General features: G+C 40.1%; 1 protein-coding gene across 8 annotated transcripts in view; it reads left to right on the top strand.

Moving 5' to 3' along the window:
• Nucleotides 1-24613, top strand: part of ARHGAP6 (Rho GTPase activating protein 6) — a 296071-nt gene that overhangs the window by 262961 nt on the left and 8497 nt on the right. For all 8 annotated transcript variants that reach the window (XM_058184503.1, XM_058184506.1, XM_058184504.1 and 5 more), the window contains 7 exons: nucleotides 4676-4932; nucleotides 9606-9801; nucleotides 11505-11560; nucleotides 14358-14508; nucleotides 16608-16756; nucleotides 17538-17717; nucleotides 22405-22502. In XM_058184503.1, the coding sequence (XP_058040486.1) occupies nucleotides 4676-4932; nucleotides 9606-9801; nucleotides 11505-11560; nucleotides 14358-14508; nucleotides 16608-16756; nucleotides 17538-17717; nucleotides 22405-22502 (1087 nt within the window). The remainder of the gene's footprint in view (nucleotides 1-4675; nucleotides 4933-9605; nucleotides 9802-11504; nucleotides 11561-14357; nucleotides 14509-16607; nucleotides 16757-17537; nucleotides 17718-22404; nucleotides 22503-24613) is intronic.

Consider the following 24613-nt stretch of genomic DNA (forward strand, 5'->3'; position numbering starts at 1 on the left):
CTGTGCGCAGCGTAACCCGGTCCAGAAAGGGACGCAACTGGCAGATCAGGCGGACCTGATAAAAAGCCCCCCTGGCGACGGCCGTCAGATGATCTTCAAAAGACAGCCGTGCATCCAGGAGGACGCCTAAGTTGCGTACCCTCTCCATGGGGGCCAACGACTCACCCCCAACAGTCAGCAATGGAGTAAGCTGGCTGTACCAGGAAGCCGACATCCACAGCCACTCGGTCTTCGAGGGATTGAGCCGAAGTCTGTTCCTCCCCATCCAGACCCGTATGGCTTCCAGACACCGGGACATGACATCAAAGGCCTCGTTGGGATGGCCTGGGGTGGATATGTACAGCTGGGTGTCGTCAGCGTACAGATGACATCGCACCCCAAAGCCACGGATGATCTCACCCAGCGGCTTCATATAGATGTTGAACAGAAGAGGCAAGAGGACTGACCCGTGTGGCACCCCACATAGGAGGTGCCTCGGAGTCGACCTCTGCCCTCCTGCCAACACCGTCTGCGACCGGTCGGAGAGATAGGAGGAGAACCACCAATAAACGGTGCCTCCCACTCCCAGCCCCCCGAGCCGTCGCAGCAGGATACCATGGTCGATGGTATCGAAAGCTGCCGAGAGATCTAATAGGACTAGGACAGAGGAACAACCCCTGTCCCATGCCCTCCAGAGATCATCAACCAACACGACCAAGGCCGTCTCTGTACTGTAACCGGGCCGGAAGCCGGACTGGAACAGGTCTAGATAGACAGTTTCATCCAGGTACTGAGGGAACTGTCGTGCGACCACACTCTCAACAACCTTCGCTGTGAAGCGAAGGTTGGAGATAGGACGATAATTCGATAAAATGGCTGGATCCAGGGAGGGCTTCTTGAGGAGGGGCCTCACCACTGCCTCTTTCAAGGCGGAAGGGAAGACACCCTCCATCAAAGAAGCGCTAACAATTTCCTGAAGCCAGCCATGTGTAACCTCCCAGGTGGCCAGCACCAACCAGGAGGATGGTTTTGGAAAATAGGTTGACCCCCTCTTCTTTGTGGCAGCCCCTTAGATATTGGAACCTTGCTATCATGTCACTCCTAGTCCTTCTTTTCATTAAACTAAATATACCCAATTTCTGCCACTGTTCTTCATATGTTTTAGCATCCAGTCCCCTAATCATCATTGTTGCTCTTCTTTGCACTCTTTCTAGCATCTCAATGTCTTTTTAATATCGTGACCAAAACTGAAAGCAGTATAGTCTCACCAAGGCATTATAATGTGATTGTAACACTTGATCATGATTTTATTCCTGTTAATGCAGCTTGGACTGATTTGGCTTTTTTGGCAGCTTTGAACACATATTTAAGTGAATGTCCCCTAGTACTCCAAGATCCTTCTCACAGTTAATACCATTGATCCAGGTACTGTTTTTCTCCTTTTGTGGAAAGACAGAAAGACAGATGCAAACAATGAGTTAAGCAGTTCTACTTTCTTGCTGCTGTTACCTTCATGCCTTTTTTCCCCATTATGGACCAATCATTTCCTTGACTTTTTTTTTTAACACGTTGAAAGAAGCTGTTTTTTGTTCTTGTTATTTTTGACATTTGACACCAACCGTAGTTCATTTTGAGACTTAGCTTTCCTGATTTCATTTTTACAGGTTCGGGCTATTTTCTGATATTCTGCCTTATTTATGTGCCCTTCTTTCCACTTTTATACTTGTCTTTTTTGTCTTTCAATTTATCAGAAAGTTCCTTTTGCAGCCATGCAAAAGCCATGCACTAGTTTATTTTGAGATCTCTTATTTTTCTTTTTCATTGGAATTGTGATAGAGGTGGGTTCTACTTACCTTTACTACCGGTTTGTAATGGGAGTGCACGTGTGTGTTTCTGTGCATGCGCAGAAGCTTCTGCACATGTGCATATCATCCATGATCACGTCCAGGTGGGTGGGCCGGACCCAACTGAGCAATGGGAGCAACCCACCACTGAATTGTGCTAGACTGGGCTTTTATAATCGCACTTTTCAAAATTTCCCAAACTTCTTGTGTTATTTTTCCATTGACGATTCTCATCTATGGAATCCTTTTTAAGCTCTCTCTAAGTCAGGGGTGTCAAACTCAAGGCCTAGGGGCCGGATTCGGCCCACAGAGTGGTTAGATCTGGCCCATGGGGCCACCCTGGAAACAGCGGAGAACTGGCCCGAGGTGCCTGTGCCAGTGAACACGGAGCTCAGAAGGGCCACGGGCAGCCCCCTGAAGCTCTGTTTTCAGTGGCAGAAGATTCCAGGAGGCAGTCACAACCAAAGCCAGAGCTTGGGAGGGCCATGGACGGTCCTCTGGAGCTCTGTTTTTGTTGGCAGAAGGTTGCAGGCGGCCGTCGCAGCTAAAAGCAGAGCTTGGGACCCCCTTTTTGCTGGCAGAGTGCTTGGGCCACCACAGGCACCCTTGAGACAAGTGATATTGAGCTGGCCATGCCCTCCCTGGCTCCCTGACATCAAACACAACTCTGATGTGGCCCTCAGTGAAATTAAGTTTGACACCCCTGCTCTAAGTTACCGTATTTTTTGGAATATAAGACGCACCTTTTTCTCACCTAAAAGGGGGTGAAATTTTGGGTGCGTCTTATACGCAAAATGTAGTCGTACTCCCACCCACTGGCCCCCACCCTTTAGCCTCTGCCTCCCAGCAATTTACCTCCTTGCAGCAAGCACCAAGAAGAAACAGCCCATTTCAGCTTCAGCAGAGCCTAATTAGCAGAAGTTGATTGTCCCTGACTCTCAGCTGTTTCAGGCTGCAGGGATTGCCATTGCCTATTGCTGTGCGGGCCTCTGCTGCTTGCTGCAAGGTGGTAAATTGCTGGGAGAAGATTTTTTTTTCTTGTGCTAATCAAGCTATACTGAAAACAAAAATGAAAGTAAAGCAGGCTGTTTGCTGCCACGAGACAAAATTGCTGGGAGGTAGAAGCAGATTTCTTTTTGTTTGTTTGTTTGTTTGTTTTCCTCACCAAAAAAGGTAGGTGCGTCTTATAGTCCAGTGTGTCTTATACTCAGAAAAATACGGTAATTGATAGCAGCTCTCTTGAAGTCCAAGACTCTAGTTTCACTTTGTTCTATTTCTTGTGCTTGCATTATGTTGAATTTCAATATTGCATGGTCACTATCTTCCAAGGTTCTTCAACCCATTCTATAATTTTATCTCGGTTAATGAGAATTAAGTCACGTATGGCTGACCCTTTCTCTACCTTTCCTATAATCAATAGGCTGCAAATCCTGTTATTGCTTAATTGTTTTCATGCTATTTTCCACAACAACTTTATTCTCTGATAAAGATTAGATTCTACTAGAACATAATGAATTAGTATAATGAAATAGGAATTTTAAAAATAAATGAAAGAGAGGAATAATGTGTTCCAGTGTAAATTTCCTTTCTACTTTGAAAAGACATGCAAATAATACCCTTGATTGTTCTAGCTATAGTAAGTATGTAATTTGACAATTGCTATGAATCCTCTATTGGCTGCTTTTATTATACCTAATGACATGCTAGAATTCCATACCTCATTCCATTGCTGATTATTTCCAAAAAAAGGTGCACTGCTGTGAATAAATATTTGATTCTTCATGTATTATAACCCCCAAACCAGATATGTTCTTCTCTTGTGTTTACTTTCTTCTTGCTCTGTGTTATTATAACACATTTTTATTGTTTATGTTTAACTTGTTCCAATAATAATTCCACTAGTGATGTTAGCATGCAACTGTGTATATAGACAAAAAAATATAATCTCTTACTAATATTGGAATGGATAGTCCTCATTTCTTGGAAATTACAGTATTTAAAGCATTTGTTCTATATTTTGCTGCTGTTTAAACTTTGAGGTTACACTCTTTTATAATAACATTGTAGCTACATTACTTCAGTATTAGTCAAAAGAAATCCTAAACCCGTGATGGAGAACCTATGGCATACGTGCCAGAGGTGGCATGCAAAGCCCTTTCTGTGGGCACACATGCCATCGCCAGCTGCTGTTCTGGTTTCCGGCATGCACATGCGCACTGGCCAGCTGGTTTCGTGGGCACTGGAGTGCCAGAAAACAGCCTGAAAAACATACCATTTTTTGGGCCATTTTCCAGGCCAAAAATGGTCCAAAAAAACCCTGCCCTGAAAACAGGCAAAAACTGTGTGAAAATGGCCCAAAAAACAACTTGAAAACGGCCAAAAAAAAAAAACCAGCCCAAAAATAGGCATGCGCACCGGCCAGCTGGTCTTCGGGTTTCCGGTGCTCCGGTGTACTTGTGTTCTGGTTTGGGTACTCAGTGCCGAAAAGGTTTGCCATCACTGTCCTAAACCATGGTCTAAAAATATACATTCACAAGTTATTAACCATTGATCATTGAAAAAGATAATTAATATTCAGGTTTCTTGCTCTGAATTCTAAATAGGAATTTATTTATTTATTTTTTTGTTATGGCAGATGTTCACCTATGTTTTACCTGGCTTTCATTTTTTTATTTCGTTGTCTTTTTTAAAACCACTTAAAAATATTTGGAAGTTCAGGACTTTTAACTAAGCAACCAATGTTAAAAGATGCTCAGAAAATCTGTTAGCTGAGGATTTATTAAATCCATTTTCAGAATATTGACTGCTACAGTTATTAGCCTTTGATACATAAGGTTTTGTTTGTTTTTCAGAATTCATACCCCAGGCTTTTGGAATGCCTTTATCACAAGTAATAGCAAATGATCGGGCATACAAATTGAAGCAAGATATTCATAGAGAAGAGCAGAGAGATGTTTCAGAATTTGTAACGTCACTTTTACCTTTTGGGAGTAAAAGACAGAACAAAGAACTCTCAAGCAGTAATTCATCTCTTAGTTCCACCTCGGAAACACCAAATGAATCTACTTCACCCAATACACCAGAACCAGCCCCCAGGGCACGGAGAAGAGTAAGTGCCTCTGCATTGCTTAGTGGTTACTGCAAGTATTGTGGGACCTGTCTTTGCTTACTGAAGTTGGAGTCTCTGATTTGTTAGTTGATACTAAAATTAAAGTCAACCCTAACAGAAATGATAGAAATTATTATTTTAATGGTCATTGCCTTTCCCAGCTGTTCGTGGGAGAGAACAAAATGGACACAAATCTCTTGCCAGCACCTCAAGGGACATAAGAATTCTTTGGAAACTTTCCTTTTCCCCAATCAGTTTCCACTTAGTATTTCAATTTACTGAAAAAGAAACTCATCTCTCTCTTGTACACTCTCTCTCTCTCTCTCTCTCTCTCTCTCTCTCTCTTCCTCCCTCCCTCCCTCCCTCCCTCTCAAATGCACACACACAAATCCAGATATTTCTCCACCTCATCTCAGCATCAAATATGTTTATAGTATAAAAGATGGTTTATGTAGTTACAAGATTAATGTTCAGTCATTTAAAAACATTGGAAGCTGCTCTATACTGAGTCACTCCACTTACGCATCTATTATCAACAAGTAGCGTCTTTCCAGAATTTGTTTAATCTGGAGTTTTTCCAATCTTGCCTGTGAATTTTCTTTCTTTGCAATGCATACAGTCTGCCGCATCAGTGAATTCATATTGCATATTAAAAATTACTTGTTCTGTTCTAAAAGAATCTAATAATTCTCATGAATTATCTGATAATCTTACCATCTTTTGAATACTGGGAATCCATTGGCACCTAATAATCTGAAGTCTAGATTTTTCCCCCCTAGTGACTTTGTACATATGTTATTTTAAAAAGCAAAACTTATTGCTTTAACCTACAATGTCCCCTTTCATTCCGCAAGAGGTAATCCTCAATTTACAATGGCAATTGGAATTTCCATTGCTAAGAGATATCATAAAGCTCAATATCAGGTGACCACATTGCTTAGTAACAGAAATCCCAGTACTCCCTGTTGCCATTGTTAACCAAATCCTACCAATCGTTAATTAAGGACACCCTCTTTCCAACCCCAAACCTTGACTCTTCCAAGGAAATAGGCTGCCTCCCTTCAACTCCCCCACCTACCTATTCCTCCCCATCTCTGCCCTTTTGGTTACCCTGCACCCTGCTTTGTGGGGTGTCATGTAGCCCCAGAACTGTGCGATTCATGAGCTTCATGCCACACTATGGCTGTGGGGCTGCAAGAAACCCTTGACCCACAGCCAAAGTCACAGCTGCCCTCAGAAAAGTCAGCCCAGGCCCATAGGGCAGCATGAAGCTGTAGCTGCCCCAGCCTATTATGAAGCCACAGGCAACCCAGCCTGTGCAGTGTAATCCAGCAGCAGGCTGGGTTTGTGCCAGCGGCACAAAGTCATAGCCACCCATTTGCTTTTCCAGATGACTTTCACCACCTTCTTTCTCCTATTTCTGATGAGACATGTCTGGCCAGGCCATCCACAAGGCAGCTGCTGACCACTCAAGGCCTTCTTTCTCAGATCTCATATGAAAACTGACTCTCAGTAACTTGGGGGCTCAGCATAAGTACCATTTATTCAGTGCTACTGTTAGTTTGGATGGTTGCTGAATGAGTGGTTGTAATTCAACTACCTGTAATACTATTTCTTTAAAGTGCGGATGGCAAGAGTACTTGATGCTGCTTTTGAAGACTGAAGCTAAGGTGTTTTTGATAGTTGATACTAAATACTAATAACTATAGTATTTAGTTCATGTACCTTTGGACTTATAGAGATTATGTATTTTGGGAGCCATATTGCCTTTAATAACATTATAGAAGAAAATATTGCTCATTTAGTTACTTTTGTAGATAGCAAGACGGCTGTTTCATATTATATGCTGTATTTTGTATCTCAGAAGTCTTTCTGAATAAAAGTAAAGCTTAATTGTTTCAAATATCAGCTATATACATTTTTTGAATTGTTGCTCTATGATATGAAGACTAAGGAAAACTAAATATCATACAACATTTCTATTACTTTTGTTCTAATTAGCAAACATGCATAATCCATCAGCTACAGTACCCTTCTGGGCAATTGCAATTGTAGGCAGTGTGTATTGGAGACTGATCAGCTGCGCCTGTGGTTGCTCCAGAGTGGCGTACTGTGTGGTGTTTAATATCTGCATAAAGCCATTGGGAGGGGGCTTGTTTGTAGTATCACTAGTATGTGATGATGCACAGTTGTATGTTGCCATCATAAACTAGACCAGGGATGTTGTTAAATGTTGAACTAGTGTCTACAGGCTGGATCAAAACAAAGTCAAATCTCTGAAAGACTGAGGTGCTATTTGGTGATAATCAAAAATGATTTGGGGATTACCTGACAACAACAATGATTTGGGGATTACCTGACAACAGTGATTCATGCCCTCATCACCTTGCAGATAGACTATTGCAATGCATTCTATATTGGAGGTTGGAGGTTACAGTTGATCCAAAATGCAACGCCTGTCTTGCTAATTATTGGTAGGAGAATTACAAGTGTGCACACATACTAAAATCACTATACTGTTCATTGGTTTGCTTCCAAATCCAGTTCGTGATGCAAGTCATTACCCATGAAATCCTGCATGGCTCAGCTCCTCATACTTATAGGACCATTTCCATGACAGTTTAAATGATATGCAAGTAATAGTGTCTGACGATCAGTTAAAATCAAATAAAATTACTTTTATTCTATTCATAGAAACAATTAAGATATTTTGATAAAATGATGGTGGAGCCTGTAAAGCTAGTGAGGGCTATACTGAAAAAACAACAAGCCTCCCAACTCTATGCCAAACTCTCCAAGTACAAATCTCATCAGGAAAAAAACAGATTACTTAGGCTATCGTATTTCTCACGAGGCATCACATTGGCTGGCCAGGGGACTGGTCATGGGGGAAGGGAGTGGAAAGTGAAAAGAATAGCATTATATTTTGGGTGGGAATACCAGATTACACCTGACTTTACAGCAATCAGTTTTTTTTCAGTAAAAATTCCTTTACTTCAACTAAATGGAATCACGAGTTTTACTTTCCTGAAAGAGTGAACTGGGGCAGGTTTCTACCATCTAAGTTTCTACCATCATTTCTAAGGGGAATCTCAGAGGCCTATATTCCATTACATGTTATGATCAGAGCAGAACATTGACAGAGGTATAAATTTGCAGACAGGTATACACACTGATACATTTCTCATCAAGCAATTAGGATTCACAGAACAACGTGGTCTATTTTATAACTACTGCAGAATAAACAGTTGAATAAAAAGTGATAAAATGAAACTATTTGAAAGTATAGATGCACAAGTTCCTAGTATAGCTTTTAATGCACACTTTCAACAGATTATTTTAATGCTTATAACATTTAATCTATATTTCAAACTTTGTATAAACTGTTTACATTTTTGTTATTTGCCTTAAATCCTTGCTAGAAGAAATTAACTAATAATGATACTAGCACCCAGTAAATGTTACTAATACAGAATTATTGTGTTTTTCAGAGTATAAGACGCACTTCCCCCCCAAAAGAGGGTGAAAATTTGGGTGCATCTTATACACTGAATGTAGACCCGCTGGCCCCCACCCTTCAGCCTCCGTGCATGCTCTCAAATGGAGAGCTTCTCAAACAGCCTCCAAAAGCTCCGTTTGCAAAGGAGCTTCTCTTTGCAAATGCAGCCTCTCTAACAAAGCTTTTGGAGGCTGAAAACTCAGCCTCTCAAATGGAGCTTTTGGAGACTGTAAAGGCAGCCTCTCAAACGGAGCTTTTGGAGGGTGAAAAAGCAAGGCGCAGAGGCCAAAATGGTAACCCGGAACAGCTGCTGCCTTGTCAGACCAGTTCCCCTGCTGGAGTGCCCTGCAACAATCAGCTGCATTTTTGAAGCTGCATATCTGCCCCAATGAGGCGGGTGTGAGTGTAGCGAGCACATGTGCTCACAACCAGCAAACCTGTTACTAAAGTTCACCTCTGGGAACAGCTGATTGGGGGTATTCCGGAAGGCCGATCTCCCCGCCAATCATCTGCTCGTGCTGAATCAGGTTAATGTGCTGAAGCTGACCAAGCTGTTTGCTAGGGACGCTAGCCAGATGAATACCGATGGATGCTGGTAGGCAGAGGCAGATTTTTTTTCTTATTTTTCTCCCCCAAAACTAAGGTGCATCTTATACTCCGAAAAATATGGTAATAGTAGTGGTTGGGCAAGAAGCCGTTTCTAGACAAAGTTGTGTAGAAAACGGGATTTATTACCTTTGGAGAGATGTTACTGTTCTTTCCTCATCTTCTTAAGCAAAATGTTTGCAATTTGCCATGTCTAGTGAGCAGCAATTTTCAGATGAAAATACAAATGTTGCTGGGTATGGCAGCAATTGCCTCTATTTTGACTGGGAATAGGAACAACATGAATGAACTGGAGTAACTGATGAATAGGAGTGCAACAAACAATGGCAACCTCTGTTTGGAGAGGCATGCAACAAGTAGCATGTAACATGATTAGTAAAGTCATGGCATTTGTCTTGAGCTACCTAGTTACAGCTATAATAATCAATTGTCACTTAGAGGGGAGTTTAGAATAGATTTCTGCCCCAGTTAATGCATTCTGTTATAGGTTAATATTTTGTTTTATGATGAATTAAAGAGAGAAGTGTCCTTCTTCCATCTTTACCAAATGCATGTTTGTATATTGTAGGGTGCAATGTCAGTGGATTCTATTACTGATCTTGATGATAGTCAGTCTCGATTACTAGAAGCTCTACAGTTATCCTTGCCTGCTGAAGCACAGAACAAGAAAGAAAAATCCAGGGACAAAAAATTAAGCCTCAATCCTATTTACAGGCAAGTTCCTCGGCTTATAGATAGCTGCTGTCAGCATTTAGAAAAACATGGTAAGTATATTTTATCTGAAATGTACACACAGCTTATAGTACAAAGATTTGATTTGGAGTTTGAAAGCAATTTGATTTCGACTCTCCAAACTAAATCAACTTTCCAAATTTGGATGAATATAAATCAGATGTCATCAAAAAAATGGAATTGACTCAAAATGTTGAATTAGATTAATGAATTGAATACATGCCTATTCACAGATGGCTAAAAATCATATGGATTCTATTCAATTTAATGAAAGCGTAATGATTCAAAGTATAGCTTTTATTCCATGAAGTAAAGGCTGTGAACCCAGTGAAAGTATGTTAGTCTTTGACTTCTGACCCTAATGGAGTCTCCCTATTATCATCTTAAGTCGTGACAGCCATAAAGTGGGTCACCTACTGTATGTGACTGATCAAATTTCACGATCTTTTTGTAGCAGTCATTAAGCAGTGGCAATCATTAAGTGAATGCTATGTTTGTTAAAGTGAACACAGCAGTGTAAAGTGAGACCATGGTTCACTATGGGTTTTGGTTTTTTTTTGCTGAAAACCAGAGTAAATGCCAGGTTTTGGCAAAAATGTCACAAAATGTGTTCACATGACTTCAAGATGCTGCAAATGGCAGTAAATGCAGACAGGTTACCAAAGGCTCAGCATGCAGTTACATTACCACAGGAAGAGGGCAGCTGTCAGAATTTTGGAACCAGCTTGTAAATTCATTATAACTTCAAGTGGTGACCAGTTGCAAGTTGAGGACTATTATAGTAACAATTGAGTAAAGCAATTTCTACTTCTACTGCAGAATTGCAGAATTTTTGGATATTTTGTTTTTCTGTAGCTGCTGGGAGTGAGAGTTTTAAAAAATAGAGAAAGAGAATAAATAGAGAAAATTGTAAAGTGCCACAAATATTTTGGTCAAAATCACAATCAACTGTTGTATGATGTAGGGATATATTGTATATTGAGAGATAGGCGAGTAAATCTAATTGTTGGCTTTACTTGGTCTAGGAACTTAGCTATAATAAGCCTTCAAACTCTAAAATAATCTCCTGCATGCAACTGAGATTTACATTTGAGATGGGATATTAGTAATTTTAATGTGGGTTAGCACACTGTGCTAAAATTCAAAGGAAAATCAACCATTGGTTTACTAATTTGCTGAGTTTTGGTCTCTAGTGCTGGAAGGGCTCTGGAAATTACATGCAGCCTGAAACCAAGGCTAAATATTTCACACCCATACCTATTCTAATCCTTTTTTATTCCTCTTATAGAAAATAAAATCAGAGCTGGTACAAAGAATATTTGTGGGTTTTTCTAACCAAGAGCTGTGTGTATTTTTGAATATAGAAATACAAATTCATGTGAATTCAGGGCTAACATCTTTTTATAAATATATTATGCAATTTTGTATAGTCACCATTGGTCTTAGGCTTCCCTCTAGTGTCACTTTTGAACAATGCACTATATTTTTTTAAAAAAACTAGAATGGTGTACAAGGAGGCTTTACTAAAGTAGATTTCACTGAACACATTTCCTCCTAAATTGTTTGCATATTTTGGATTTATGCTATCTATCTTCTGACAGGGTAGGAATAAAAAACACAAATATTACAATAATTATATACATCATAGTGATGCAAAATAGTTTACTAATGTTCTAACTTTATTGTATATTTATATGCATTTAATACTTTATTAAATTGGCATACCATTTTACAGGTCTCCAGACTGTAGGCATATTCCGAGTTGGGAGCTCAAAAAAAAGGGTAAGACAGGTAAGTTGTTATCATTCCTCATGAATATCATGAAACCCACTATTTTATATTTATATATTTTGGTCAGTGTCATCTTTCATTATAGTCCTACTCTAAATATGCAATGGTAATGTAACCATGAAAATATCAATATTTTTTTTAATGTGTTTTTTAGAACTGGGATCTTTCATCTATATATTTCCATTAACGTTAGTGTCTGTCTTTAAAATAATTTTCAAGTTCTTATCTGGAACCTAAATGGTATAAGAAATATAAGGCATCTGAATACCAATTATGTATTATGTTAAAATTACAATCATTTTCCCCTCAAAACATTTTTTTATTTCTATATCAGTTTCAGTTTTCTATGCAGTACATTTGAAAGAAACTTGCTGAGCTAAGGTGGATTTGCTTCTGTTTCTATGAAACATTTGATTAAATTCATTTTAATATGTCACCAACAAATATTTCAGAGAGAGACATCTCTTACATTTATTTAAATACTTCATGAAATAATGGCTGCAATTTCAAGAGGAATATTCATGTTATTAGTATTAAATATTAGTACAAAATACCATTGCTATTTCTTCCTAACAAGTTATCAGTTTAACCATGTAACCATGTAAACCAGAAATAGGTAACCAAGTTTTAGATATTTCCTGAAAGCATTATGGCCAATGACCAGGAATGTGGGTATTAGAATAGAATAGAATAGAATAGAATAGAATAGAATAGAATAGAATAGAATAGAATAGAATAGAATAGAATAGAATTTTATTGGCCAAGTGTGATTGGACACACAAGGAATTTGTCTTGGTGCATATGCTCTCAGTGTACATAAAAGAAAAGATACGTTCATCAAGGTACAACATTTACAACACAATTGATGATCAATATATCAATATAAATCATAAGGATTGCCAGCAACGTTATAGTCATACAGTCATAAGTGGAAAGAGATTGGTGATGGGAACTATGAAACGATTAATAGTAGTGCAGATTCAGTAAATAGTCTGACAGTGTTGAGGTAATTATTTGTTTAGCAGAGTGATGGCCTTCGGGAAAAAACTGTTCTTGTGTCTAGTTGTTCTGGTGTGCAGTGCTCTATAGCGTCGTTTTGAGGGTAGGAGTTGAAACAGTTTATGTCCAGGATGCGAGGGATCTGCAAATATTTTCACGGCTCTCTTCTTGATTCGTGCAGTATACAGGTCCTCAATGGAAGGCAAGTTGGTAGCAATTATTTTTTCTGCAGTTCTAATTATCCTCTGAAGTCTGTGTTTTTCTTGTTGGGTTGCAGAACCGAACCAGACAGTTATAGAGGTGCAAATGACAGACTCAATAATTCCTCTGTAGAACTGGATCAGCAGCTCCTTGGGCAGTTTGAGCTTACTGAGTTGGCGCAGAAAGAACATTCTTTGTTGTCCTTTTTTAATGATGTTTTTGATGTTAGCTGTCCATTTGAGATCTTGCGATATGATAGAACCCAGAAATTTGAAGGTTTCTACTGTTGATACTGTGTTGTCAAGTATTGTGAGAGGTGGAAGTATGGAAGGGTTTTTCCTAAAGTCTACCACCATTTCTACGGTTTTGAGTGTGTTCAGTTCCAGATTGTTTTGGTTGCACCACAAGGATAGTCGTTCGACCTCTCGTCTATATGCGGATTCGTCATTGTCTCGAATGAGACCAATCACTGTTGTGTCATCTGCGAACTTCAGTAGCTTAACAAATGGATCATTGGAGATGCAGTCATTGGTATACAGAGAGAAGAGAAGTGGGGAGAGCACACAGCCTTGGGGGGCCCCTGTGCTAATTGTACAGGTATTTGATGTGATCTTGCTTAGCTTCACCTGCTGCTTCCTGTTTGTTAGGAAGCTTGTGATCCACTTACAAGTCTGTTCCGGTACCTGTAGCTGGTTTAGCTTAGTTAGAAGAATGTCTGGAATGATGGTATTGAATGCTGAACTAAAGTCTACAAAGAGGACCCTTGCATAGGTCTTTGGAGACTCAAAATGTTGTAGGATGTAGTGCAGAGCCATATTAACAGCATCATCTGTTGATCTATTTGCTCGGTATGCAAATTGCAAGGGGTCTAAAAGCGGATTCGTGATGGTTTTCAGGTAGGAAAGCACTAGCCTTTCAAAGGTTTTCATGACTACAGATGTTAGAGCAACTGGTCTGTAGTCATTCAGTTCCTTGATGGTGGGCTTCTTCTATAACCTACACCATTTTATAAATTTATAAAATAAATTTAGTTTATCAGGAATATGCTAGTCAAAATGACTATATCAAAGAGCTGCTAAGAGCTACAAATAGATTAATAATGTGGTATAAATATAAAGCATTATTATCATTTATTATTACAGAACTATTTTGTAATTATTCCAAAGATTTATTATTATTTATTATAAAGATAGGATTTATTCAGAGGTGAATAAGAAATATAAAACACAATAACAAAAAATTGTGTCGTTGTTAAGTCTAGATATGTAATGCATGGTAGAATTCATCTAATATGATATCAATTTGGAAGAATAATCTTTACTGTTAATAGTGTTATTTTCTTTTAATAACCCAACACCCCTAGAATATTGAGGTTTTGACAATTCCTAAATTCTTTGTATGCTGAAAATTTTAATTCTGAAATAAGTTCATTCTTCAGAAAAAAATATCATTACATCAATTTGTTCCATGTACAGAGAAAAATGCATACGCCAAACTTGGGAAAGGGTCTGACTACAAACTAAAGCTATGTCATCACGTTTTTAAAAAAAAACTGTAATACAATCATGTAAATGTTTGACATGATTTCTGTTTCTAGTTACGTGAAGAGTTTGACCGTGGTGTGGATGTAGTGCTGGATGAAGAACAAAGCATTCATGATGTAGCAGCTTTATTAAAGGAATTCCTTCGTGATATGCCTGACCCACTCCTGACCAGAGAGCTTTACACTCCTTTTATCAACACACTCTGTGAGCAGTCTGTCTGACTATATCTCTGTCTGTCTACCTATCTGCCTATCTAAATGGTTGATAAACTGCAGCCCTTATAAATCAAAATCAATTTGTGTTTATCTTTATTTAAACTCTGGGCATGTTTCTGATTCCAATGATTCATAATTTATGAAGATATGGAGAAGATTTTAAGCTGTCAACTTAAATCGCCTGATATGTCTCAGTGGATGGGTTTCCAAAATTAGATATGGGATAACATACTAGTTAAAATGGTTTATTCTAAAAATCATCTTCATACTGTCTTGTAATAATTTAATGTATAGAACTCTAAAGAGGACTAGGCAATTCAAAATAGTCCACATGTTTTGATCTTTGGATCACATATATTTTGGCTATGATAATATATATAACTCTGCTGAGTCATCACATCTCTCAAAATCTTACATAAGGTAGGGTTTTGGGTTTTTTAATATAGTCATGTCCAATTTTCGGAGACTTCCCGGACAAGTACCTGCAGTTTTCTTGGCAAGGTTTTTCAGAAATGGTTTGCCATTGCCTCATTCTGAGGGCTGAGAGAAAGTGGCTGACATAAGGTATCACCCAGCTTGCATTGTGTCTAAAGCAGGACTAGAATGCATGGTTCCCAGTTTCTAGCCTGATGTCTTAACCAGCACACAAAATTGATTCTTAGGTTTTTCTACACTCTCTCAAGTATAATAACTGAATGTTCTAAAATGTTTAATTCTTCAGATGTTACATAGCTGTACTAATGAAATGCCATTGTTAAAATGACAATATGAAAATATTAAAATGTATAGAACAGTGGTCACCAATCTGTGGTCCGCAGACCACTGGTAGTCCGTGAGAAAATTTTGGGGATCCGCAGAGAAATCTTTGCATTTTTGCATTATTGCACATCAGCTCCTCAAGAGACGAGAGTTTGTAGGGGGCCGATCTAGCATCCGGGCTGGCTACAAGAGAAATATTTATTGGCCATATTTGAGATTTCTAGCTACAATGGACAGCAAAGCTAGGGTTGACCCCGGGCGCTTCTCTCTGCTAACAGGCGGCCAAGCTAACTGCCTGAAGGACCCCATCCTGTCCCTGGGAGTCGAAAGCACTGAAGCACGAGTGGTGCTGCAAACTTTGGCTGGGCTCCTCAAGAGACGAGAGTTTGCAGGCAGCCAGTCTAGCGTCTACAATGGACAGCAAAACTAGGGTTGACTCCAGCTGCTTCTCCCTGCTGTAGTGCTTCCTGGATGCGGTTTACCGCTCCAAGCCCCAAGCTACAGGAGACGAAGGCTGCCTTGGCACCACCAGCTGCGCAAATATACCGTGGCAAAGGTAGAATGCTGATGCCATGCAAATGCAAGAAGTGCTTCGCTCCCGCATCTTCCAGCCATCGTCACCACCGCTTTGGCCCTCCCCCCACCACAACAGCACCATTACCTCATTCCAGCTGGCAAGGGCTGCGCTTCTTTTTGCATGTTGCACCACCTGCAAAGTTGCACATTCCACGTGCCACCACCTATGGCAGAGATTTACAGTCTCACCATGGGCTGGTCCCATATTCCAGAGCTGTAGTAGTCACAGGACTGGCCCTTTGGTCATCCTGAAGCAGCTCCTTCACACAGGAGCACCGGCCTGCAGGGGAGCTGCCTGCTCCCCGGTAAGCCACTGCACCTGGGTGGAGGAGCTGCTTCAGGATGACCAGAGGGCCAATCCTGTGACTACTACAGCTCTGGAATATGGGACTGACTTTCCCACCAACATCAGCAAGCCACCATCAGTCTGCCCGTCATTGTTTTTGTTCACTCAGATTGACTAAGCTTATTGAGAGAAGGAATACAAAAGAGGTTTCCAAGCTGTGTGCCTGAACCGGGCGCTTTCTCTCAGGCCTCCCACCCGGAGGCCTCACAGAAGCAGAGAGGTAGACCCAAAAAGCGGCTGAGCCTCCTTCCCCCGTAGCCCGTGGGATTTAAGATTATGAATTTGATGGTCCCTGAGGTCCAAAAGGTTGGAGACCCCTGGTATAGAACACTGAATTATCTGATAATAGTGTTACACAAAGTAGTGCAATCAATGCGTATTTTTAAAAAAATATTTTTCTTTTTTAGTAATGGACCCCCATGAACAACTAAACACTCTACAACTTCTAATTTATCTTCTACCTCCCTGCAACTGTGACACCTTACATCGACTCCTTCAGTTCTTAGCTACTGTAGCCAGCCATGCAGAAGACAGAAAAGATGAAGATAGCCAGGAAGTAAGTTTATTTCACTGATTTTTATTGTGAAATTAGCACTGCAGTTCACCTTGAAGCAAAATAAATGGCAAGCAAATCAAATAAATAAATAATAACATTTTGATCAGCACTGTGATTAGGAATACAATCTTTTGAACCCATCTTTGTACTATTTCTAAACAAGCTATTATAATTTAGGTTTAAATCAGTCGCCTCTAGTGGCTCAGCAGACTAAGTCTGTCTGTTATTAATACAGCTGCTTGCAATTACTGCAAGTTCAAGTCCCACCAGGCCCAAGGTTGACTCAGCCTTCCATCCTTTATAAGGTAGTAAAATGAGGACCCAGATTGTTGGGGGCAATAAAAGTTGACTTTGTATATAATATACAAATGGATGAAGACTATTGCTTAACACTGTGTAAGCCGCCCTGAGTCCTCAGAGAAGGGCGGGATATAAATTCAAAAAAAAAAAAAGAGTATATTTGGTTTTATTAATGTCACTTGCTTTAATAGACTTAACTATGTTTGTATCATTCTCTCTTTTATTCATGCAAAAGGATTATTCCTGCATTCAGAAACTTTTAGAACTTGCAGGTTTGTTGGGAAAAGTACCACCCCTCAAATTCCACACGTAACTTGGCTCCTATTGATTCCCCTCGGTGGAATGCTCTTTATATACGGCACAAAGTGACTTAGAAAAGGCAGGATCCTAGCCAGGTTAACTAAACCAAAACCACCTACACAAAGTGTTAGGAGTCCATTGCTAGTTAAATAGTACAGCATTTTATTTCTTTTCTTTTTAGATCCCTGGGAACAAAATGACATCACTCAACCTAGCCACCATATTTGGACCTAATCTGTTGCACAAGCAGAAGACAACAGACAAAGAATTTACTGTTCAAAGCACAGCACGTGCAGAGGAGAGTGCTGCCATTATTGCTGTTGTACAGAAGATGATAGAAAACTATGAAATGCTCTTTATGGTAGGTGAAGATTTCCTTTCTCTTTTTGCATTTAACAGAAGTTTTTATAAAATAATTTTTAGTTTAGTCTTTACTTTTTGAAATTGGACACTACGTAATATTGTCTTTTTAACATTGAAAAATATTCACTCATGAGGCAATGTTTGTACAGTGACTAAATAAAATAGGACCATAATAAACAGAAATGAAAATTTGGCATGGTGAACTACTGGTAGCAAATAGATGCTGATAAAGGAAGCCCCTTAGCTAGTTTAGTTTTGTGGAAACATAGCTCTTAAAATTTAAAGAAAAAGGAAAGTACATATGAATTTATTTCTTTATACTTATTTCTTCAAAGAACTTCTGTGATAAGGCTAATTATGTGTTTATTTCAGTAGGTTTATAGAATAATTTCAGAGCTGTTAGATAAGGAGTAAATCATCAAAATGTATTCAAGTTTTCTGTTTATTAAATATGCTCATGTTTTTAATAAAAATTGTATTTTTAGTGCAGGGATCTGCAGCCTTAAACACTCAAACAGCCATTTGTACCTGTTTCCCACAGAAAACAAACACCGGGAGCCACAAAATCTGGGTGGGCGTGGCCAACTTGATGTCACTCACTCCCACCCAGTCACATGACACCCCCCCAGCCATGCCTACCGAGGTTTTGTGGCTCCAGGTGTTTCATTTTCTATGGGAAACAGGTATATATATCACTCTCCCCACTCCCATCTCTCTCTTTCTCCCTTTCTTTCCCTCCCTCCCTCCCTCCCTTTCTCTCATCTCTTTCTCATCTCTCTCTTTCTCTCTCCCATCTCTCTTTCTCCTTCTCTATCTCCCTCCCTCTCAACTCTCTCTTTCTCTCATCTCTCTTTATCTCCCTCCCTGTCTCATCTCTCTTTCTCTCTCTCTCTCTTCCCCCCTCTTTCTCTCATCTCTCTTATTTCTTTCTCTCCCTCCCTCCCTCTCTCTCTCTCTCCCCCCTTCCTTTTCTCCCTCCCCAGGTGCCCCCAAAGACACTTGGCAGGCAAAGTACGGGATGACACACACAGCCACCATCACAGGGGTGAAATGCTACCGGATCGGAGGGGATTGCGCGATCCGATAGCGATGCCAGCTGCTGGTTCGGAGGACCTGTAGCAAAAATCCCTGGCCCCACCCCCCCTGCCTATGCTGAGCTGCACCATCTGCAGAGGTTTGTTTTTTTTACTTTTAAAAGCCGGGCCTTTAAAAGTAAACAGGCCTTTAAAAGTAAAAAACAGCAGAACCTTACTTGTACTCTTACTTGTAGAAAACATGTTTCCTACAAGTAAAAGTAGAGATTCTAAGGCACTTACCTGATTACTGAAGAACTCACGGCTCTCTTTCCAGCCCGAAAGCTCTAGTTTCAGTTTCAGCCCAGACAGAATCAATCTATTCTGCTAATCTATTTCCTCGGTGATCAACTGGCTGGCTTTGCTGAGGAACTCTGGGATTTGAAGTCCACAATAAAATAAAATAAAATATTTGTGCAGCTTTCTGAGATTTGGTGTGTTTCTGTAGTGTTTCACTCTAACTACACAAACACACAAAATCTCAGAAAGCTGTATGTGGCATATTGTGTGTGTGTGTGTTAGTTGTGTGTGTGTAAAGTGTGAAAGTTGGTTTTTGAGCTTTTTGTGGCTATGTGAAGTGTGAAGTGCAGCTGCTTTTACATTGTGTGTGAGTCAGTTGTGTTGTGTTGTGTGTACAGTGTGAAAGTTGGTTTTTGAGCTTTTTGTGGCTATGTGAAGTGTGAAGTGCGGCTGCTTTTACATTGTGTGTGGGTCAGTTGTGTTGTGTGTGTGTAAAGTGTGAAAGTTGTTTTTTGGTACCTCTTATTGTTTTTTATACTTTGTTTATTATTTTTATTATTTATTGTTATTGGCCACGCCCACCAAGCCATCTGACCACCAAGCCACGCCCACCAATTAAGCCACGCCCACAGAACCGGTAGGGAAAATTTTTAGATTTCACCCCTGCACCATCACCAAGGCAGCATCCGCTGAATCCTTGCCAAACTGGGCAAATGCAGAGAGAGGGGAACAGACAGAGCCGAATTGAGCCAAATCTATCTCTGTCTGTCTGTCTGTCTCTCTCACTGCCCAATTGCAGCAGGAAATGGGCAGCTACTTCTGGCTTTGTTGGTGCTAGATGCATGACCTGCTCTCTGTCTTGAGAGAGAGAGTTGCCAGGGGTGAGTGGGCCAGGGGATGGGCTTCAGGAGGAGGAGTGGACCCAGTCTCCCCTATTGTGAAGTGTGCTTTCACCGTGCTGCGCAAGGCACCGCGAGAGCAGCAGGCAGATCATGGAGGGGATATTGGCTCTTCCCCCCACCCCATGCCAAAAGGAAAGCCAGCCAGGCTTCTCTGAAGCCCCACTCCCCCTGCTCCTTTCCCCCTACCCCCCCCCCCCCACTCAATCTACTTTGGGACAGAGGAGTGCGTGCTCAGGCCCTTGCTGAGGAATTGGGGAAGCAACCCTGATGCCTCTTCTGCCTGCTCCACACGGTCCCAGCCATCACTGCTCAGCTTCCTCAAAGGTGCGGCGCATTTCAAAGGTGGCAGTTCGCATTGGAGGTGCTGAACAGTGGGACAGCTGTGAGAGCTGGTCCAGGCCTCTCCACTATTTGACTCTCCAATGGGAGCGCTTCTACTGGACCAGCCACCACCCCCACCCCCACTGGGCTTTTTTGCTCGGTGCTTGGCCAGGGAGGAGAGCACTTCCCCACGCCACCCACTTTTTTCTCTTGGCCCTGCTGACGAGGGAGGATGAAGGCCAGGCTTGAGGGATGGCTCCCACCCTGCAAGATCTGCCTCTGCCATTCTCTCCCAGTCCTCTTCACTAGTGGCAACAGCAAATATACCAGGTGAAATCCTGTTGCCGCACAAAGGCAAGTACAGGGGCACTTCACTCTCGCACTAAGGTGACAGTGTTGCAGTTCTTTTATCCCTCTGCCGTGACAGGGCCACAGGGAGCCGCAGCAGAGGGGTGAAAGAGCCACATGTGGCTCTAGAGCTGCAGATTGCTGACTCCCGTTCTAGTGTAATGGTATTTCCCAGTGGTGAAATCCAAATTTTTTTTACTACCAGTTCTGTGGGCATGGATTGGTGGGTATGGTGTGGCTTGGTGGGTGAGGCAGGGGAATTATCCTGCAAAATCTCCATTCCCATCCCACTCCAGGGGAAGGATGCAGCAAAATATCCATTCCCAGCCCACTCTGGGGCAAGCCAGAGGTGGCATTTGCTGGTTCTCAGAAACTGCTGGATTTCACCCCTGCTTTACAGGCATATTTGGACCCTTTAATACTGGGTTTCTCAACCTCAGCTACTTTAAGATGTGTGGACTCCAACTCCCAGAGTTTCCCAGTCCCTGAGGAATTCTGGGAATTGAAGTCCCCCCATCTTAAAAGTGGACAAGGTTGAGAAAAGCTGCCTTAGAAAAAGAATCCAAGTTGCAAAAGAGAAGTTTTCTTCTGCCTCGAAAGATTTTTCCCAAAGATTGCACCGCATATCTGGAAGGGAGTTTGGGAAGAGCATATAAGAGAACTGGAGCAAAAGGACATTTGGGGGAAAATTCTCGTTTGACAAGGAAACTAACTGGAGATGATAAAGTCCTACAGAATTGGCTAAATGGAAGGTAACACTCACTGAAATAGATTCTCAAGGCCAGAGCTGCAGGCAGCTACTGAGGAATGGCTTCATTATGGTGTTTCCCAAAGAAAGAGCCACAACAGAAGTTTGGGGCCTTCAGGCTTCTACCATAAATCTCAGATTGGAAGAAACCGTGTCTTCCAATCTGCCCCCTTTTCTAACCTTGGGGGGGGGATCACTAGGAGCAAATGAATTGCACCAGAAAGGGGTAAGTTGCAGACTTGTAACCAATGGTAGGAAAAAGCCAGAGGGAGAGTTATATGCAAAGGATATAAATGGGAGCAAGTCTCTCATTTTTCCAGTTTCGCTTGATAATGGCATTGTTCTCTTGTAAGTGATAGTAGGATTTCAGAAAGCGTCTTTCAGATCAATAGTCACGCTGCTGTTTTCCCATCTAGTTATTTTCCAAAAGTGGTTTATGAGTGTTTCTAGGTGCATTTCTTTCTTTCCCTTTCCTATACCTTTAAAAGCATTTTTAACTACCAGTTCCAGAGAACCGATAGTAAAAAAACACTAAACAAGTTCCAAGGATCGGGCATCACTCAGCTGATCATCGGAACTTTTTTTTTTTACTTTTTAAAGCATTTTTAACTACTGGTTCCAGAGAACCAGTAGTAAAACAATAAAAACACATTACTTAAAAAACACATTACTTCCTGGTTAAAACCAGGAAGTAATGACAACTGGGCGGGTGGGTGGAGCCTCGTGCTGCCATCGCTACCGGTTCTCTGAACCACCCACCACGATCACTACCAAATCACCTGATCCAGTTTGAACCAGGAGCATTTCACCTCTGGTATTTCCCCATTATTAAAATTTACTGATAAATTGCATAAGATAGCACATGTATGAGTACTGTACTTGCTGACCCAACATGACTCAATAATTCCCATAATCCTCTCAGGAATAATTTGCATACTCATCTATCAATCTATTTATTTAGATTGTATTAGATTTGTGATTATATTAATTCATATTTAAAAATATATGTGTATAATTTTGCTATTTGTTTTTTGATGTTTCATTAATGTGTAGGTCCCAGCAGACCTTCAAAACGAAGTTCTAATTAGCCTGCTTGAGACTGATCCAGATGTTGTAGACTATCTGCTGAGAAGGAAAGCTTCCCAGTTATCGTGAGTAATTTGTTAATTTTCTTTTATTTTCCTCCATTGGGGAAATGTTTATCATAATTTATCACATTTTATCATAGTTGTCCAAAGGCTTATTTCAAAACCCCTGGCATATTTTTTAAAATAGCAACTATGAATAATGTTAACCATTATGAACTTAAATTATCTACTTTTTAAATAAAATGCTAGTAATTAAAACCTTTATACTTAATACCTTTAGAACAATCCTTTAATGATTTTTATATGAAAATCTTAATTTCCAAGCATATTTTAATAAAATTAACTTTAGTTAAATGTCCGAGATTGTCCAAGGCCTTTTGTGCTCCATCTGCACTAAAACCTGGGTTCATACATCATGGCCAAAGTGTCTGCAGTTAGAACTTCCTGGGTTGATGGTACATCTAACATTTACATTGTAATAGAATTTTAAATAAACTATTAAACAGAAGGTTAGCTATGTTGCTAAGAATTGAACTCCAGCATTTATTTCTAAAAATGCTTCTGGGTCCCACAAAGAGCAAAGAAGCATTTTACGTAATCACTAAAATGATAGCCAGACTGCAGCACAGTGCTTTGTTGGTATGTGTGCCTATCTGTCTAGAAAAACGACCAGCTCAAACTGAGAGAGTAGACTACATCCTGGAAAACTGTGTGAAGTAACACCTTAACAGTGTGACTTTCAGTCAATGTTTTGTATTTGGTCCTGCCCATGATAATATGCCATTTGTGAAAGTGCTTCTAAATGCTTTTACAATTGAAAATGAACCTAACAGTTGGGAATCTCTGTTAATGAACTTAAGTTCCATTCTTCTACCTTTTATAACTATGATATAGCTATGAGGGCATAGAAATCCATTGGATGAGAGCTTTCCTCTTGCTCAAAAATATCTCTTAAAAGTTGATTCCTATTCAAACCTAAAATATCTGCTCATATTGCTTAGTTTAAGAATGTTTAATAATACAGCTGCTCAAATCTATTTATTTATTTATTTTATTTATTTATTTTGTCACAACATCATACAAAAAGTTTATATAGTATATAAACATATATATGAGTAAATGTTAGGAGGTATAAGCATATATATATATATATATAGGAAGAAGAAAAGAAAAACAATAGGACAGGAACAGTAGGCACGTTTGTGCGCTTATGCACGCCCCTTATGGTCCTCTTAGGAATGGGGTGAGGTCCATAGTTGAAAGTTTTTGGTTAAAGCTTTTAGGATTATGAGAAGAGACCACAGAGTCAGGTAAAGTATTCCAAGCACTGATGATTCTGTTACAGAAGTCATATTTTCTGCAATCTAGATTAAAGCGGTTAACATTAAGTTTAAATCTATTGGTTTCCCTTGTATTATTGCAATTAAAGCTGAAGTAGTCTTTGACAGGAAGGACATTACAATAGATGATTCTGTGAGTTAAACTTAGGTCTTGTCGAAGGCGACGGAGTTCCAAGTTTTCTAAGCCTAGGATTTCAAGTCTGGTGGGATAAGGTATTTTGTTGTTTTCAGAGGAATGGAGAACTCTTCTTGTAAAATATTTCTGGACATGTTCAATTGTACTGATGTCAGAGATGTGGTGAGGGTTCCAAACAGGCGAGTTGTATTCTAGAATTGGTCTAGCAAATGTTTTATAGGCTCTGGTTAGTAGTGTGGTGTTTTTGGAAAAGAAGCTACGCAAAATTAGGTTTACAACTCTTAGAGCTTTTTTTGCTATGTAGTTGCAGTGGGCTTTGGTACTTAGATCATTTGATCTATATAAATCTGTATAGAGCCTCACCAAATAAGAGAAATCAAGTAGATAATAGCACTTTGGTGTCTTATTCTAGCAAATTATAATTGAAAGATATAGCCATCTGATACTGGGAATAGTGTCCTTATTTTCTACATTCAACTTTGCCTTAGTACAAAAAAAAAATATGTGCAGCATGGCTGCTTTGTATGCTTATTATTTTATTCTACTTTGGAAATGAAAGATGACATGTTACTTCTTTAAGCCCTGATCCCTTATTTATTCTTAAGTCGTCATTTAAATCTCCTGAGAAGAAATATATCTTTTTAACATTTTCCAATAAATCATTGGAAACCATTTATTGTAATTCACGGTTGATAGGA

Source organism: Ahaetulla prasina, chromosome 5 (assembly GCF_028640845.1).
Source record: "Ahaetulla prasina isolate Xishuangbanna chromosome 5, ASM2864084v1, whole genome shotgun sequence".
In the NCBI taxonomy this organism is placed as follows: domain Eukaryota; kingdom Metazoa; phylum Chordata; class Lepidosauria; order Squamata; family Colubridae; genus Ahaetulla; species Ahaetulla prasina.